The following is a 19,400-nucleotide window of genomic DNA, read 5'->3' as shown; positions in this document are numbered from 1 at the left end:
TTCTGGACTAGTAGTACTTACTATTCTTGGAAAACCAACTTTCTTGATAACTAGGTCTTAATGCAAAAAATATAGCAAGTTTACAAAAAGAAAGTAGACGTAATTTTAGCACAAAGTAAAGCCGTGTAAATCAAGTAAATCTAAAGAATATATAAAGGAACTGAATCGAAAGTAAGGCAGAACTATCATGTCAATGGTGAGAGATGAAGATGATCAAATATTAACATCGCTTCTGCAAAGGGTTTTTCAAAGCCTTTTCTTGGAGAGCCATTTTAATGTTCAGTGATATTTCAAATCAGAGAAACCTTCTTATGTCTCTCCTAAACCTTTTACGCTACAATTTAAGCTCTTTTTTCTCACCACATATACAGTATTGGTGAAAAATACATATTACTTTTTTTGTTTGTTTTTCATTAAATACTCATCTTCATGTAGCATTTACATCAATGAAATGTTATACAAATACTCCCAGATGTTTAGCTTCATTTTTTTTTTCTCACTGCCATATTCATTTTCCCAAAAGCTCTTTGGACTATCTAAAAGTTTCAGCAAGTGAAGACATTTAGTAACTAGTACCTAGATTTTATTTTCTGAAAAACATATAGAGATTTCCAAATGACCCTTCTCATTAAACAGAGATAACGTGATTCCTAAAGTCCTGTGGCATAAGAAATATCCCCAGCACTATGCTGATGGGCTTCACCTTAATACCTGTTTTCCACAGGTAGACCCTGGTGTGATTTAGCTGAGTAGTAAAAGTTGGAGAAGGGTTCTTATTTACTTCCAGTACTTCGCACCTACAGTAGTAATCTTGCTGAGTATATGGTTTTAAATGCCGTTACATGCTGATGACTTACAGATTTATATCTCTGGCCCGTATGTCTCCTGCAACATCAGGACTTATATTTCTAACTGCTTTCCGGGCATCTCGCTCCGACATTAACATGCCCATAACCAAGGTCTCAATTCCTTGGAGCAATTCCTTTCTGTCCTATACTGAACCTAATAAATGACTCCTCCTTCTTTCCAGTTACTTGAGCCTTATTAACAGGAGTTCTGAACTCACTTTGGATGTTTGTCCCCCCAAATCTCATGTTGAAATGTGATCCCCAGTGTTAGAGGTGGAACCTGGGGGGTGTGGTTTGTGTCATGAGGGCAGATGCCTCATGAATGGCATGATGTCTTCCAGGTGGTTCTGAGTTCAAGCAAGATCTGGTTGTTTGAAATGGTCTGGGACCTCTCTCTCCTCTCTCTTGCTCCCTCTCTTGCCATGTAACACGCGGGGTCCCCTTTATGCCTTCTGCCGTAAGTAAAAGCTCCCCAAGCCCTCACCACAAGCCAAGCAGATGGTGCCATGTTTGTATAGCCTAAAGAACCACGAGCCAAATAAACCTCTTTTCTTTAGAAGTCACCCAGTCTCAGGTACTTCTTTAGAGCCATGCAGAATGGAATAACACATTTGCTCTCTTCTCACACCCCATTAACACACCTTATCAACTCTGCCTGTGAAATATTTCCAGATTCCAATTACCTTTCATCACCTCTACCATTACCACACTAGTCCAAGTTACCCTATTCTCTAGGCCTGGCTTATTTCAGTGTCTTCTAACCTGCCCTCCTTTCTTTCTGCCTTTACTGTAACACCCAGTATTCTCCTCACGTGGCCAGATTCCTTTTAAAATACAAGTCATGGCCTCTTCTGCTCAAAAACTCCAAATGGCTATGCATCGCTGAGTAAAAATTCAAAGTCCTTCCAGTGGCCTTCAAGATCCTATACAACCTGGCTGCCTACTATCAGCCTTCACTTATGTTCTTCCTCTTTTCCCATCAATTACTCGCATGGCCACACTGGCCTCCTTGCTGTGTCTCTAATATGCCAACCATACTTCTGCAATTGCTGCGATCTTTGCCCAAAATGCCCTTCTCATGGATATCTACATAAATCATTCACTTCGTCTCTATGCCCAATTCTGTATCACCACTATGTGAATTAGGCAACACTTTCTACCTTGGTGGGAAGCTTTTTTCCCCTCTTATAATTTAGAAAAAGGAAATCATCCTGTGGGTTTCATATTGTGTTTCTTGTTTTATCTAGACTAGCATACTCTAAAAGTGAAAGATACTTGGGGTCTATTGGTTTTAAAATAAGGAAATTCGTCCCCTCACTTTCTCAATTTTGATGATGTGCCTTTCAGATGTGCTATTTATTTCCCATTAAACAGTAAATTAGGTCATTTTCCAATTATTTCTAAATCATTCATTGAGCATCAACTCTGAGAAAATCTTTGTGATAACTTTTTAAGGAATTGATAATGAACGTGCTAAGATTTCTCTATCTTTCAATGTAGAGGGAGTATATTTCCAAATAACTGTAGTAACTGACATAATGGGATGATGTGAAGCATGTATCAAAATAAGAGTGCTATAGTTATTTATTAGAGGAATTAAACACACATGGTTTCGTGTATTTGGTCATTTTGAAGGAATTCGCAAATGAGAAAAGTCTCTAGGAATCAATAGAATATCAGCAGGCAAAACTTAGAAAGGACATTACCGGTGAATAAAAGAAAAATGTTTTCAAGGTGCGTCGGGTGATACAGAGTAGTTAAACTTATTTTCACTTAATAACAGCCCTCAATAATAGAAGGTTAGTGTGAGATGAGATTCATCGGGCCCCTATATTCAATAGCCAAGATTTTTCAAATATTTCCTCTTTCTATCATGACATCCTTGGAGAAACGCTTGCCATCTCAAATAAACTATTTAAAGTCCTAAGTAGAACACCTTAGAAAGGCTTATTGACCTCAAGATGTATTGTTTGGTACAATATTGTTGACTTTCACCTTTAAAACAAGTAATTGTCAAATAACCAGCCACTATGTAACACGTGTCTTTCCTCCTCCATCTTCCTCCATGATTGTGAAGCCTCCCCAGCCATGTGGAACTGTGAGTCCATTAAACGTTTTTCCTTTATAAATTACCCATTCCTGGGTATGTGCTTATAGCAATGTGAGAACGGACTAATACACCTGTCATATTTGCTTGAAAATAATATATATTCTGCCATGTTCTACATATGTCCATTAAGTCATATTAGTTAATAAGGCATCTGCTGTATTCTCAGTAATCTTTTTTCCTGTTAATCTATCAACTAATAATAGCGTTTGCTAAAAATCTTTCACTAAAATTGTACACTTTTGATTTATCCTTCTAGCAATTTATAATTTATTCACTTCTAAACGTAGTATTAGGTACACTTAAGCTTATTAAGCTTAAAATAATAATGATGATTGAAAACCTTATCAATATGTGTTGATCTTCATTGTCTCTAGTAATGATTGTTTTGTGTTAAAGTGTAAACACACTTTATACATATGATTAAGTCAGAGTTTTTGTTTCTGTTGTTGACTATTGTTGTCCTGATAATTTCCCTTCATTTTACTTTAAACTTTTCTGTGGTTTTGGGTCTTTAAATAGCATGTAGCTACTGGTTGAAGTTATTATTTTTAAATCTAATATGGTAAAAGTGACTTTTCAATCCACTTAAACATTTAAAATTTCATGAGTTTATCTGGATGTGTGGGACGGTCAGGGTCTTACTGTGTCACCCAGGAAGTAGTGGCATGATCATAGTGCATTGCAGTCTCCACCTGCTAGGCTCACGTCACTCTCCCACCTTAGCCTCCTGTGTATCTGGGACTACAGGCACATGCCACAATGCCAGGCTGATTTTATTTTTTTTAAGTAGAGATGAGGTCTCACTATGTTGCCCAGGCTGGTCTCGAACTCCTGAGCCCAAACAATCCTCTCTCCTTGGTCTCCCAAATGCTGGAATTACAGATGTGAGCCACCACACTCGGCCTGGATTTATTTCTATCATATTACTCTATGCAACATTTCTCCCTTTTAATGTGTCTCTTTTATCTTTTCCTCCTTTTTTTATTTTGTTGAAATAATTGCATTTTATCACATTGCAATTACTGGCTTAGAACAGGGGTCAAAAATCTACAATTCAAGGACCCTAATCCAATCCAACACATCTTTGTAAATAAAGTTTTATTGTAATAGACCTACACTCGTTCATTTAGGTATTGTTTATGGTCGCTTTCACACTACAGATGCAGAGGAGAGTAGTTGGAACAAACCTACAAAGCCTAAAATATTTACTGTTAGGTCTCTACAGAAAAAGTGTGCTGACCCTGATTTAGAAGATATATATTGTTTTTCTGGTATTTTATCTTTGCACTTAAAACTTTACCATGAATTCTGAGGCCAAATCAAATTTAATCATCATCATCCAGTAAAATGCAAAACATATATTTTCAGTTATTTACCTTCTTGCATACATTCCATAGTTTCACTGTATTTAAACGCTATCTTAACTCTTTTAACACTATTCTAACTCTACTCTGCTTTTTTAACCATGGTTGTTAGACAATATTATTTATTTTAATCCATCCCCCATATTTACTATTTTTTACTTATCAGTTTTGCATATATTTCCTTTCGGAGTTCATTTTCTTTCTTCCTGAGGTATAGCCATTAGCAGTGGCTTTGCTATTAATGATTAATTCTTTTTCAGTTTTCGTTTTATTGTCTCAAAAACGTTTTAATTTGCCCTAATTATTGAAGATGGTTTTGCTGGATATAGAATTCTAAATGACAGTTATTTTTCCTTATCAATTTAAAGACAGTAATTACAAGTTGACTGACTTTTAAGTTGAGAAAACAGTTTGATTGAGAAGCCAACCGTTAGCCCAAAAATTGTCCCCAATTTTCTGGAAGACTGATTAGATGGATGTTAGAAGTCCCTTTAATCCCCACATACTTTTAGTTCTCTGTTAGATTTTCCATCTCTTTATCTGGCTCAATGCTGCCTTCTGGATAGTTTCTTCAGATCTGTCTGCCAGCTCACTGTTTCTCTTGTTCTGGATATCAAAACCACTATTTATCACATCCAATAAAGCTTAAAGATTTTTCTTCTTAGATGTTGGATATATTCATTTAAAATATGTTTATATTTATGTTCTGATTCTTTCTTTTTGAAAACTCACATAAAATATACTTACTTATATTCTATATCCAGTAATTCAGTAAACAGGACATTTATGAGTTTGGTGTTACCCTTTTTTATTTCTTATAGCTCTTATGGTGCCTTGATTGTACATTTATTGTGATATTTTTGTTTTGTTTGTTTGTTCCTTTTGTTGTTTTGGTGTGAGCTTATATTCCTTGGCATATTTTCAGTGGGAGTTCCTTGAGTCCTAGGTTGAACGTCAAGTTCCAAAAGATAAATTTTGCGTTTGCTTCTCTCAAATGCTTTTTCAGCTTCACTAATCAGATCAGAGACTTTTAAAACTTACATTTATGCCATAACTGCACATGAGTATATGTGTATGTGTAGATGCCATACATAGTGTGACTTCTAATCTGAAATCTGAGCTCTGATCTGAGCTCCTGCCCTGCACAGACCTAAGGCTTTGGCTCTTGCCCCATGGAATGGTCATTGACCAAAGCTCCAGGCTAATAGAAATCAGAAAATGCTACTAATACAGTACTCATTTCTCCCGTGTGTGTGTGTGTGTGTGTGTGTGTGTGTGTGTGTGTGTGTGTTGGAGAAAGTGATATGTAGTCTAAGCTATCCTATTGGGCTTATGCTCAAGTTTGAGAATTTTTCTCCTACTCAGCTTTTTCTGTAGATACCTGAAAGAAAATAAATATAGTCCAGCTTTTTAAGTAAGTTCTACGATATTTCACTACATAGTATTATGCACAATGAACTGAAAAATATATTGCTTATATCCCACTAAACTCTTGGGTTAGGTCCTGTTTCCAGACTGATTCTTGAGGCTCTTTATGCAGTATTATCTACTTTATTCTCTTCCCTATAATTTGCAGAAGTTGAGGCTCTACTGTATCTACCCATCCCCTACCTTGAGCTTTCAGATTTGATTAGATTAGATTAGATTTGATTTGATTAGATTTGATTTGATTTGATTTTTGAGACGGAGTTTCACTCTTGTTGACCAGGTTGAAGTGAAATGGTACGATCTCAGCTCACTGCAACCTCTGCCTCCCAGGTTCAAGCAATTCTCCTGCCTCAACTTCCCAAGTAGCTGGGATTACAGGCATGTGCCACCACACTCAGCTAATTTTGTATTTTATTAGAGATGGAGTTTCACCATGTTGGTCAGTCTGGTCTCAAACTCCTGACCTCAGGTGATCTACCCACCTCGGCCTCCCAAAGTGCTGGGATTACAAATGTGAGCTACCATGCCTGGCCCAGAATTGATTTTAGGCTAGCTGTCTTAGTGAAGTTGAAACAAGGATGCAAAAGTTAACATACATGCTTTTAATTTTTGAAATTTCTTTGTAATTTTTAAAGGCTATATCTGATGTGACTTTTCCAGTCTTTGAAATCTCTGTATTTAAAACAGCCTTTAACAAATATCACAATAGACTTTTAAAATTTTGCAGAGCCTTTGCTATTTTTTTTAAATTGCTAACTTGGATATAGCATCATTTTCTACTTAAATAAGCATTGACATTGATTGTTACTTTTTGTACTTTCTCTTCAATTATGATCTTAAAGAAACTTGATAAAACACAGACGTATACCTGTATACCAACAATTTTTACGCTTTATCAGCAAAGGCATCTTCAGTTCTAACTTTAAAAAATTCCAGACCAAAAAAAAAATTGTGAAAGGAAAATAGGTAATCCGAGATGGAAATTAGATAGTAGATTGAGCACTGGACTCAATGGTTATGAGATGGTTACTTGTGTTTGGGAATGAGGATTTCTTCTGCCTTTAATGGAACTGGAACATAAGCTAATTATTCACTGTAAATGTCTTGGGAGATGATATCTGCCAGCTTGTGAAGTACCCAGTAGACTCTGGCTCGGGTTTGATGATGATGATACAAGGATTATAAAATGACAGTTCTTAGTTGAGAAAAAAATAATTTTGGATTTTCTGCCTGTGTTTTCTTAATTTCTTTAGTTTAATGCAGACTATTTTTGCCTTAGTTTTAAAGAATTTGAATATTTATGACTTATGCCCTTCTATTTCCAAAAAGGATTATGGCCACTTTACAAAGTAAAAACAAGTATAAAGCAGAAAAATTAAAAATAAACAATCAAAAACACGAGTACGTCATTAACTAACTAAAAAGACCTAAATGAAGACCTGTTAAAATAGGCCAAATTATTCTGGTTTCTAGTAATAGCTTGAGTATCACCAAGGTGATACTAAGAGTTTACTGTAATAGTTATTAGAAAATAATGTGATTGAGTATATGTGCATATTATACACATAGGTAATTTTAGAAAATGCAAAAACCCTGATGCCAATTACCTCCCTTCTCATATGAAAAAGAACAAATGAGATATTTCTCCATTCTAATTATTTTTTGCTATTTTTAAAATTTGTTGTTTGAACAGATTAAGAAAATCTTTAATTCATGGATTGTTGCTTTGCACATTTAATAGTGAGATAACTATTAACAACACAAAAAATAATTTTGGCAATTAAGAACAACACAAAGAATCATGTGATCCACAAACACTTTACATTTGATAAATATTCTTATTGTCTCAATTTATGATATACTTACATTTTGTATTCCTTTTAAATAAAGAACCAAATCAAGAACAGCAGAAATTAGCATCCGTTTAATATATTTTAAAATATGGAAACATATTTAAACAGCACATTTAAAGAATAAAATAATAGACTTCCATTTCTTATTCTCTCAATGGTACACCATTAATTGAAAATATATTACTTAATGTACCCCTTAATATAGTTACTGTCAAATTTTCTTTAAGATAAACTGTATTTCAAAAGAACATTTTAATATACCTGAATTACAAACAAAGCCATAACATTTTTGAAGACATTTTTGATATGTTTTGTTTGAAAGATCCAAAAGGATGATTAATAAATGGTGCTTTATGAATATTTTAGATTAACTGTAAATAAGCCTAACCACAGAGTCACCATAAATAGCAAGTTATCAATCAAAAGATCATTCTTCAAAAAGTCAGTGTGTGTTAAAGAAAGGCCTTAGAGGGCATTCTAATAGATAGAGAAAATAAATTAATTTTAGAGGGAAGAACACACATGCACACAGAGACACACACACACACACACACACACACACCAGAACCTTCCTGTTTGGAATTATTTGTGCTTGGAAGAAGGTTTACAAAATCCCTTTACAAAATAAGGTTTTCATTGAGCTCACTCTCAAAGATATGAAAAATGAATTTCAGCTGTTCTTTAGAAATGGCAATTCTGTCAAAGCCATTCTGGGACTTTTGGTAATTTCCTCCAGTTTAGTTTCAGTGCTTTTACTTCTAAATAAAATCCCTTGCATCACATCAATCAGCAAACTCAGTTATAAAGGAGAGCTAAAGAAAATGGTTCTTTCGGCATCTTCTGCTCTTGTACATTTTATGCATGCAGTGACTCTTGCCTGTGGGGAGGAAAGTGGAGCACATGTAAATGTTTCTTTATTTTGGACTAGGTTTTTAAATCTGAAAAAAAAAATTCTGCAGCAGTAGTATTCTAGATAATAGGCAGACATGATTTATTTGAGGTAAGAAGGTTGTACTACAATTAGTGTTAACTTGGAAAGCTATGGACACAGGCTCAAGCCTGTCTCCTGAAGCTTTGAGCTCTTTGCAAAATCTACAATCCACAAGCCAAAAAGGAACATGCTCCTACAGTTACACCAGTTCTGTTAAAGCAAACAGTTAAAACAATTATGTGCAATCTTTCAGCTTCTATGTTCTGCCTACTGTTTATTTATTCAAATCCAGTTCAACATTTCACTTTGTCTAATGAAGCAGGAACTCTAAAAGAGAAATTGTGTTTATCCAAGAAGTTTTGTTTGGGTCGTTATTTTTTTAAGTCTTATTTCTAAATAAATATTCTATCATGGTTTTCATTGGCACAATATAACTAAATTATTCAATTTCCTTCCACAATATTAAACAGTCACAGGAGTTCTGTCTAATCTCAGAAAATTATATAAAATTGTATTAGAAAAAAATGTTGAAATGGAATTGAATGGACTCAGCATAACCCATTGAAAATTAGACTAGATGATCTATTGTATAAAGTAGTGGCCTATAAAATAGATTTTATTGATAAAGCATCCACAAAAGAGAATATATACCTTTAAATAAATAAAAATGACTATATACATGATATTGTACATAGGAAAAGAGCCAAATGAGCCAGACTAATTTTAGGAAATTCCCCGTTTGTCTGAAAGTATGCTTTTTATTGCAGCCATAAACCTTAATACAGATCTTTTTGTTATTATCAACATTATTTAATATTAGTGGCAGCCACATGAGCGTACTACCATATTTCTATATTTTTTCAAAATGACATTGGAGCTGTCATCAAAGTACAGAACAGAGATGGCGTTTAATTTGGTTGGAGCACAGCAAGGCTTTGGTACGTGGTCAGGAAACATCAGATGAACCTGGGAAAGACAAAAGATTTTGTTTTATTAAGAAATAAAATACACATTTTTTGCAGTTTTAAAATGATATGCTTATTTTATCACTCATAATCAGGCACACCATTAAGCTGATCGCCCTTCTCCCATTTATTCCATGACTGGGGTGGGGGACTGAAGGATGTATTCTTAAGCATTAACACCTGGAATCCTAATGCTAAATGACGAGTTAATGGGCGCAGCAAACCAACATGGCACATGGATACATATGTAACAAACCTGCACATTGTGCACATGTACCCTAAAACCTAAAAAGTGTAATAATAAAATAAAAAAAAAAACACCTGGAATCAACCCAGCCATTTCAATTATGTGTTTGAACCTTGAAAAATATCTCACCAAATAAAGAAAACTTCCTCTATAGAATATTCAGTGGAAGTTTTCCTAGGGAAAGAACACAGCAACTAGCACTTTATTGCTTTTAGTTGAAATGACTATTTCTATATATATCATGAGGAACATGGAAGTTACAAGAGCAAATCAATGAAAACACATAGTTGCAGAAAGATTTGGATCTAAGAGTTATCTTTTAAAAGGAAAATTAAACAATAAATCATACATTTTATGCCAACTCTTAATTTTCCATGGTAAAAGAAGCATAAAAATCATAATAAAATAAAATCCATGTATAATCCAATACGTGCCTTAAAGCAATGATTTCAGCTCTTCATAGAATTTTTTTATCACATTGGCTGGAGTTTAATATCCATTTACTCTTTTTCTCCCTTGCCTGCCCCCTAGACAAGTGCCGAAAAGCAGGCTAAGCTAAATCAGAAGCGAAGGGCCTAGAGACTTTACAAATGAACAGCCGCCTCCCCAAAAGCCTAAAAATGTGTCTGTACATGAAAAGTGAAATGCTTAAGTAAAGGGTTGATAATAATTTTGATCAGACTGGCAGTCCGCCTATGATTTGAAATAATTGGGCAAAGAGCCAGAACACAGTTCCCCCCTTTCCCACCCACCTATTCTGGCCCTTCCCCCAGAGGAGTTTATGGGAAACCCCACCGATGAGTCTTACGGGATCCACAGAAAGCGAATACAGCCTCTTACAGTTTTGGCTGTACAACGTCCTGGCTGAAATGATATAGGAGCCTTGCATGTGGACAGAAACAGCAGGAAAAATGAGGTGATCTGACATGAACTTGAAATTTCCTAAGACCTCACAAAACTAAAAGTTGGATAGTTTCTACAAATTTCTGATGCAGCTTATGTCCTTCATCAGCTTTATCTTCCATAACCCACACATACATGATTGATAATCCTGATGTTTCAATGGCCTTGGCAGCCTAACGGGAAAAAAATAGATTGTTCTTGAATGGTTTCTCAATATATTAGTCACAAACATGCTTTCCTCGGTCTTTTTGTTTCATGTCCTTCACAGAACAAACATAAAGCATGCACAACACCAGGAAAAAAAAAATCAAACTTCCCGTGTATGCTCCAGTTTTGCAATGACTTATGTCCTACATCCCAGGGTGGAGATACAGAGCAGACTCTTGTTCCAAGTTTGTGTCAGATTTTTTTTATGTTTGTTTTTTGATACTTTACTACAGCCGCAAGAGCTGAAAATACGTATTTATTTATTTTAAAAAAGAAAAAATGAGAGAGGGGGGGTATTTGACAAAGGATATTTTTCAGTAAGTAGGCATTGCTAAGCCTGAGGGAATCTTTGATACATTAGATCCATATCTAAGGAAGCAAAAGTCTGCTTTCATAGTCATCGAAATGATGATAAAAAGAGGCAAAGAACTTTCTGAGAAATTAAGTAGTATTACTTCCACTGATAGGAGTTACTCTATGACCTTACAGAAAGACAGTGATCATGAAGTTCTCTTCGTAGGATGAAATAACAGCATTCTTCTTTATCTGATATGCTTTCATGTCAACATGAGTTCTCATATACAAAGAGAAAAGTTAGCTTCTTAAAAATTCTTTTAGTGGTAGAAGTTTGAATGCAAAACGTCCATCCTTGCAAAGCCTACCTACTCTCCATACTCCTGGAAACACTATTCCATATAAAGAAGAGCTTATATTTACAGATAGCAAAGGTGAAGTCATATCAGACTTTAAACCCCCCCCCCCTAGAAATTTACTCTATACCTTGTACATGGCACTAAAGTAGGCATTCTCGCTGGTCATGAATCAATAAAAAGAAGAATATTTATAAATCACTTATTATCAAAATGTGTATTTGCTTTACCTTTCTGTTGCTCTCTAGCCCAGGGTTATTTCCAGTCTTTGATAATGTTCATGCTCTAGTTGTTATAGATTTCATTTTTTGGTGTCTAGATATTCTGTAGTATTTTATGAAGTCAATAAAGATGCCAGTAAATATCAAGTCATTCAAGTATTTGCTTTTGCCAGTTCATAGATATCATTGTTTATTCCTTAACTCATCTTTAAATTTTAAACTAATTGTGGGGGAAAATAGCAAACTTATGGAAAGTCAAATCTTCACGAATTCTAAGAGTAATTCTTTCTTTTTCCATAAATAAGCCTCACCCACAAAGATAGGTTTTTCTACTATCTACTTTTCTCTTACTGGCATCCACCAAATAATTCCACTCCCATCAAGCCTTGATTCTAAAATAATGTGTTCTCTCCCATTCTTCTTAAATACAAAAGTTAAAATTTTTATATTAGCCCAAACATTGATTTAAAATTATATCACATAGTCTGGTATGTTTTCTAGGAGCCTCTCATTTAGTCTTAGGGAGATTCTTCCTCTGCCAAATCGATAGGTCAGATACTATGAGGTACATCAGACTCTCAATAGGTTTCATGAGCTCATTAGGGAGAATGCAATCAGTTAATCATGTCAACCCTTCAGTACATTATTCATAAAAATAAGCCTAGATTATTAGAGATTTAATCACTGCTAAGTTTCTGAGAGTGAGGAATAAAGAAAAGGAAGTATAATTTCTACTTTAAAGATTACAGGAAAACGAGGAGAACAATAAGAAATATAGTTTCCTATCTGTATACTACATTGAAGAACTTTTATAATACCAAAATATGTTATAGAACATTCTTAAATAATTAAAAACCCTCAGATGAAATTTAGTACAGCTATTACTCAATGTTTTTGCAATGATTACTAATGAATTGCTAGGTTAAAAACAGCCCCAGGGAACCTGTGTGCTTAGTCACACTGTGTAATGAACAAACAGTTCAAGATGACCATTTCATGTTATTACTCCAGTTTTCCTAGCTGAATCCCTCTCCATTGTGTAATTGGGATTACTCTAAACTAGCCCGAGTTTCCTGACTATACCCACAGTTGTTACTTCAGCTCTAAAAAGAAACAAATGAGTTTGAGAAGATAAAATAATGCATTAAAAATTGTAAATAGATGCTTTCCTCTAAAACAACTTTATAATATGCTTGCATTCTAAGCTATTTTTAATCCTTTAAAAACAAAGCTTACCAGAGTCTGAACTATAGCATGGTTGGTGGCATTCATATGGGCGTTAAGTGGAAAAGAACATTCTCCATCACAATAAAATGCAGCGTATCCTTCTGGTGCTATAATCCAGTCCTGACACACATACACACACACACACACACACAAAAAAAAAAAAAAAAAAAAAAAAAACAAGAAAAAATAATATCACCAAAGTAAAAATTAAAAAAAATCCTCTTAAAAGTTATTGAAATACATTGTATCTGAATAGGTTTATATTCTTGGTCCAACAATTATTCTAATGGAATTATCTTCCCCACACCCTTTAATTTTAAGCTGAAGTTTAGGACAGAAGTATAAATATTTTCACAAGAAATTGTCCTCTCTAATTACTCCCAAGAGGTAGTTATGTAAGATATTCATAGTATGTATTAAACATGTATTCATGAATAAAACTATTATAAGAAAATAGCATTCTAAATATTGTTTAAACAGGAAATGATGAACTCTGGAAAGTTCAAGTGAACCCAAAAGAAAAAAGAGAATCAAGTTAATTGAGATCATTCTCATTACTTCTTAAGAACTCATTCTTAGTTTTATAAGTCTGACAACATCCTAAAGCCTTAATATTTTTTTCTGCATGCTGTTTTTCTTTCCATTCATGCATTAACTTTATAGTCTCTTTAGAAAAAATGAATTGGAGCAAATTCCTAAAAACTGAACATGATAAATTTTGGGAAGCTAAAGAATTGGTACATGAATGGTTGCCTTGATATTTTTCCCACAGAAAAATAAAACTTGGCACAAATGTGAGAATTATTGAGTTATTCACATTGAAAGTTTATCATAAATTTTGAGTATATTTACATTTTCATAGTATTTCTCAATACAGGAACTCATATATGACAATCCATTGTAATAGAATATTAGGAGAAGTCTTAAAATTTCATTTTAAACTGTCACCACATAGAGCCATTAAAAAATTACTTTGGTGAAATCTTCCTCCTCATCCTGTTTCTAAAGGCTACCTAAAAGATAGCAATACATTTTTAAGTGCAAGAAAAAAAAATGTGTGCCATCTTCCCCATGACAGGGACATTATAGTTGAGGGCTCTATTTCCTAGCCCAATAGTTGGAGACCCTTAGAGGCTTAGTGGAGCTACTTATACTAATATGAACAAATCTTCTATTTACAATAAAATTAAAAGTTTGGAATACTTAAACAACAGCACTCTTTTTTTCTTCCTAAATATCTTAGTGTTCTATGTCTCATTCAGCGTAGTTTTTTTTGTTTGACTGTGAAACCTACTAATCATGTTTCAATGGTAAAAGGTTAATTGGGAAATGAAAATAAAGTGAATAAGCCATATTCTAAATGGTCATGTCAAAAATCATTGGGTATTATATTGGAAAATTACTGCCAAAGACTATGACTTACTAAGGATTTATGATAATTCAGAAAAGAAGCACCTAAGTTGACTGAAAATTCCTACCTGCCATCCCAGATCCCGGAAGCTCACATAGAGTTCGTGCTTCTTACAGGCTTGTTTTTGCTCACTTGTGTTATAATCTGAAGATAAAAACCACATTTTGAATAAATGGTTGCTTACAGATATACTAATATTTCTTTTGCGAGATCACTGGTAAGATTTTTTAAAGGAGTTTTATTTGAAGTTGTGGAAAATGAGTTTCAATCTTAAAGTTAGAACTACTTACTAACCATGTGAACTTCAGTCAAGTTACTTGTCCTGAGTTTCTTCTTCTGTGAGATGTAGACAATACCATTTACCTGATGAAGCTCTAACATGGATTCTGTTAGGCCATCTACTTGACAAGGCACAGCGTGGTGTCTGTCGTTCATTGAGTACTATCTGTTCAATGAATACTTATTCATTAATTCATTCATACTCCAGGGGTACTTAATATATTGAGATATATATATATAAAATATATATATATATAAAAATATTTGTGCAATAATTTTTAACATCTTCCATGAGGCAAATACTGGGATCTTACTTAGCTGATTTTATTTTAATAAATATCTTAACCTCAGGATACCACAAGTTGAGCTTCTAATCATCCCCCAAAATCCTGTCCACCTGTAGACTTCATTCTTGACTGACGGTAGTTGCCTGGTTTAAAAAATAAAAACCAAAACAAAACAACAAGAATCAAAATAGTTCTCTTTTTTTTCTTTCATTTACACATCCAATCTGTCAGGAAATCTCACACCCTATCTTCAATAAGTCCAAAATGCACCTGCTCTCAGGCCCTTCATAATTGGTCTTGGTCCAAGACACCATAATCTCTGGCATGAATTACTGCAATATCCTCATTGCCAGTCTCCCTGCTTCTGCCCTTGCTCCTCTACAGCAAACTAGTCAAGTGGACCTTTTAACAAGCAAACTTAATTACATCACTTCCCTGCCAGTCCCTCTATGGTCCTCATATCATTAAGAGTGAAATATTCTCAGAGTGGTTACAAGGATCCTTACATTTTGGTCTTATTACCCCTCTGATTCATTTGATCCTATTACCCCTCTGACTCACTCTTCTTCTCCTTCACCTTACTCCAGCCACCACACCTCCTTGCTGTTTCACTCACAGTCAACCTTGCTCCCACTTTAGAGCCTTTTCTCTCACTAGTCCCTCTCCCTGGATAGCTACATGGCTAATTCCTGCATCTTCATGTCGTCGCTTAAGCAACATCTCAACAAGGCCTTCACTACCCTTTTAATATTGCAACTCTCACCCTGATACACCTGATTTCTCTCACTTTGTTCTGATTTTTTTTCCATCTCAATTATCACTTTTAGAAATGCTGTGCCATTTCCTCATTTATTTATGCATGGCTTCTTGTCTGTTTCCTCCCACTAAAATATAAGCTTCGTAGGGGCAAGGATCTCATTTGGCTCTGTTTTGCTCACTGATGTATCCCTAGTGCCAGGAACAGTGGCTGGCATACAATAAACATTCAAAAAAGTATCTGAGGAGTTAATGGACAAATTTCTCATAGTGTTCCATAAGTGATTTGAGGCAAGTGAAATACTATCATTACATATTTTGGAATGTAATCTGAAATACCCATAACTTTTTATAATTGTTTTAAATGATTAAATATAAATGTAGAATTTCAATCTTGCATCTGGAATAAAGTAAAATACAGAAGAAACACAGAGATTTATGGAACATTTTTCATTGTTGTCTTATGTGGGGTTTGCTCACATTTTGTACAAATTACATTTGAAAAACTAGTCCACTTTGATTATTTCTAAAATAAAATATTAAAGAAATAAAATTTAAAAATAATTTGTTTTACAGTTTTTGTTAAAGTGTCACCTTCCTGTTTAATTACTCTCAACCTCTAATGAAAGTGCAGGCAAGTTAGAGATCAAAGGAGCCCATCATAGAAGGCCTTGCTTCTCATGGTTACTTCAAGCAATTATTTGTTAAATGTTAATCTAAAAAACAAGCTAATGATTAAATTTTGAAATCAAGATATTTTTCTTCTAGGTTATTTATTCCTACTATGCAATTAACTTCATTAAAACAGATTAAATAAGTAGATAATGGGAAACGGAGGAGAGAGGATTTATTTCAGACTCTACGTTCTGGTTCTTCTTCAGGAAAATATCTCCCTTGCAGCTAACTTTGTTCAGGCAGTGGACAAATACACTTTAACACTAAACATGAAATGGTTAAATTTCCTCGATCATGTTTAGAGAAAGGAAATAATTGATTCTACTATTGGCTTGATTTCATAAACTCCTTGATATACAAAATGGGAAAAAACAAATGTTAGCTATGCATTGGACCAGGGGTCAGCAAACTTTTTAAAAGTTTTTTAAACTTTTTTTTAAAGAGACAGATAGTAAATATTTTAGGCTAAGTGGTCTCCTTGCAACTACTCAATTTTGCTGCTGTAGTATAAAAGCAACCATAGACAATATGTAAATGAATGGGTGTGACTATATTCCAGTAAAACTGCATATGGATACTAAAATTTGAATTTCATATGATTCATATTCAAAATATTGTCCTTATTTTCCAAGCAAACATTTTAAAATGTAAAGATCACTCTTAGTAGGTCATACAAAAACAAATGATAGGCTTAATTTGGTTATTAGGCCTTACTTTTTCAAACTCTGCATTAGATAATAATGGGAATATTTATTCATCTTTGTCTTAATTAAAAATATTAAATATGAATAACAGCATTGTAGCCAATAGCACATACATGTTTATATGAAAAGCCATAAACTACAAATATGGTTATTTGAATTCTATGTATATAAAAAATAAAGAAAATAAAACTTAAAAGTCAAAATATATCTATTCCATATATATGTCTTTTTATGCAGGCTAAGTGATGTATATAATGTAACATCACATAAATGTAACAAGCAATGAAATGTGTACCAGAATCTGGTTCCAAGAGTCTGATTTCATAGAGCATTAGGACCATATGCTTATTCTGTCAGAAATAAAAATTAATGGATAGTGAGTGAAGTAAATGTTGTACCCAAACTAGAAAAGCCTGCAGTTAGGTTTACTCTAAATTCTTGGCAGAATAAGCTGTGGGAGGAAGGGCAAGGAAGTTAGATTTATGTCTTTTAAAATACTGATGGGCAGCCTTTAGGAGATTAGTATGAAATGGATATAATTCTGTTAATGAACCTGCCTACAAATGAAGAGTGATGGCATAAATTATTAAAATGTTCTACAATCGACACTAGAAAAAGTAAACCAACGTGTCTTATCCATAGTGCAAGTGTTATCAATAATATTTCTCTGTTTTGTCTCTTAATAGTAATAATATTAGGAAGCCAATGCCAAAATAGTAAAAATATCATTAAATACTGTACGCAAATTTCTTTATGATCAGTTTCTAGATATTTATAAATTTAATCTTTAGTTCGATTTTCTTTAGTTTGATTTTTTTTTGTCTTAGAATAAAATCATGAAAAACAAAATAAATATGTGGAGGTAAAAGTTGGTAAAACACAAAAATTCCTGAATATGATAAGGAGAACACTAGTACACTGTTGGTGGAAATGTAAATTAATACAACCACTTTTTTGAGGTTTCTCCCAAAAGTAAAAGTAGAGCTACCATATCATCAAGCAATCTCACCACTGGGTAGATATCCAAAACAAAGGAAATCAATAAGTTGAAGATATATATCTGCACTCCCATATTGATTGCAGTGCTATTCACAAGATACAGAAGCAACATAAGTGTCCATCAATGTATGAATGGATAAAGAAAACATGGTACATATACACAACAGCTTATTATTCAGCCATAAAAAGAATGAAATTGGCCTGGCACGGTGGCTCACACCTGTAATCCCAGCACTTTGGGAGGCCAAGGTGGGCAGATCACGAGGTCAGGAAATCGAGACCATTCTGGCTAACACGGTGAAACCCCATCTCTACTAAAAATACAAAAAATTAGCCCAGCGTGGTGGCGGGCGCCTGTAGTCCCAGCTACTCAGGAGGCTGAGGCAGGAGAATGGCGTGAACCTGGGAGGCAGAGCTTGCAGTGAGCGAGTTGGTGCCACTGCACTGCAGCCTGAGCAACACAGCAAGACTCTGTCTCAAAAACAAAAAAAAAAAAAAAGGAAGAAAAAAAAGTCAATTAGAGCAACATGGATGAAACTGGAAGATGTTAAGTGAGATAAGCCAGGCACAGAGAGACAAATCTCCCATGTTCTTAGTCATATGTGTAAGCTAAAAAAAAAAAAAAAAGATTGATCTTATGAAGATAGAGAGTAGAATGGTGGTTACCAAAAGCAGAGAATGGTAGCAGAAAGAGGAGATGAAGAACAATTGGTTAATGAATACAAAAATACAGCTTTTTAAAAAACTTATTGAAGAAATCAGCTGTAGTGTTCAATAATAGCACAGTATGGTTACAATGGTTAGCAATAATTAATTCTACATTTCAAAATAAGTAGAAGACAAAATTAAGAATGTTTCCAATGTAAAGAAATGATAAATATTTGATGTGATGGATATCTTAATTACCCTGATTTGATCATTACACATTGTAATCATCTATCAAAATATCGCATGTACCCCATGAACATGTATAATTATTAGGTATCAGTAAAAACAAATTCTAGAAATCTGCATGGACTGTCAAAGCTCTGCATACTAGTTCCTGAAAAAAATAAATAAATAAACATGGGATAGACTTGCTGTGAACTGGACAAAGACAATCCAGTCCAAAAACCTTCATATACCATTTTTTTTCTTCAGAACAAAGTATTAGTTTCTTAAAGGGATGAAACACAGATATAGCTATAAAAGCAAAGAAAAATCAGAAATAAAACTTAACATTTAACCATGACAACAGCTTAAATGAGCTAAATATGATGATATGCTGCTGTTTCAAAGCAAAAAATAAGATGTTAGTTTTTTCACTCTTATTTCCCAAAGAGAAAAAGGGAAAAA

At 34.0% G+C, this 19,400-nt stretch overlaps 1 protein-coding gene across 3 annotated transcripts in view; it reads right to left on the bottom strand.

Annotated features, from left to right (window-relative positions):
- Window positions 1–7,468: 7,468 nt before the first annotated feature.
- Window positions 7,469–19,400, bottom strand: part of BMP5 (bone morphogenetic protein 5) — a 127,901-nt gene continuing 115,969 nt past the window's right edge. The window contains exons 5-7 of one of the 3 annotated variants that reach the window (XM_003254122.4): window positions 14,433–14,509; window positions 12,964–13,074; window positions 9,256–9,500 (exon numbers count right to left, since the gene is read on the bottom strand). In XM_003254122.4, coding sequence (XP_003254170.1) covers window positions 9,351–9,500; window positions 12,964–13,074; window positions 14,433–14,509 — 338 coding nt within the window. In that variant the 3' untranslated portion in view covers window positions 9,256–9,350. Of the gene's footprint in view, window positions 9,501–12,963; window positions 13,075–14,432; window positions 14,510–19,400 lie in introns of all 3 variants that reach the window. The other 2 variants (XM_003254123.4, XM_030802819.1) reach the window with 2 other exon arrangements.

This window comes from Nomascus leucogenys, chromosome 22a, assembly GCF_006542625.1.
Source record: "Nomascus leucogenys isolate Asia chromosome 22a, Asia_NLE_v1, whole genome shotgun sequence".
Classification (NCBI taxonomy): Eukaryota; Metazoa; Chordata; class Mammalia; order Primates; family Hylobatidae; genus Nomascus; species Nomascus leucogenys.
The sequence above is the reverse complement of the archived record's forward strand: the minus strand, read 5'-3'. Positions and strand labels throughout refer to the sequence as shown.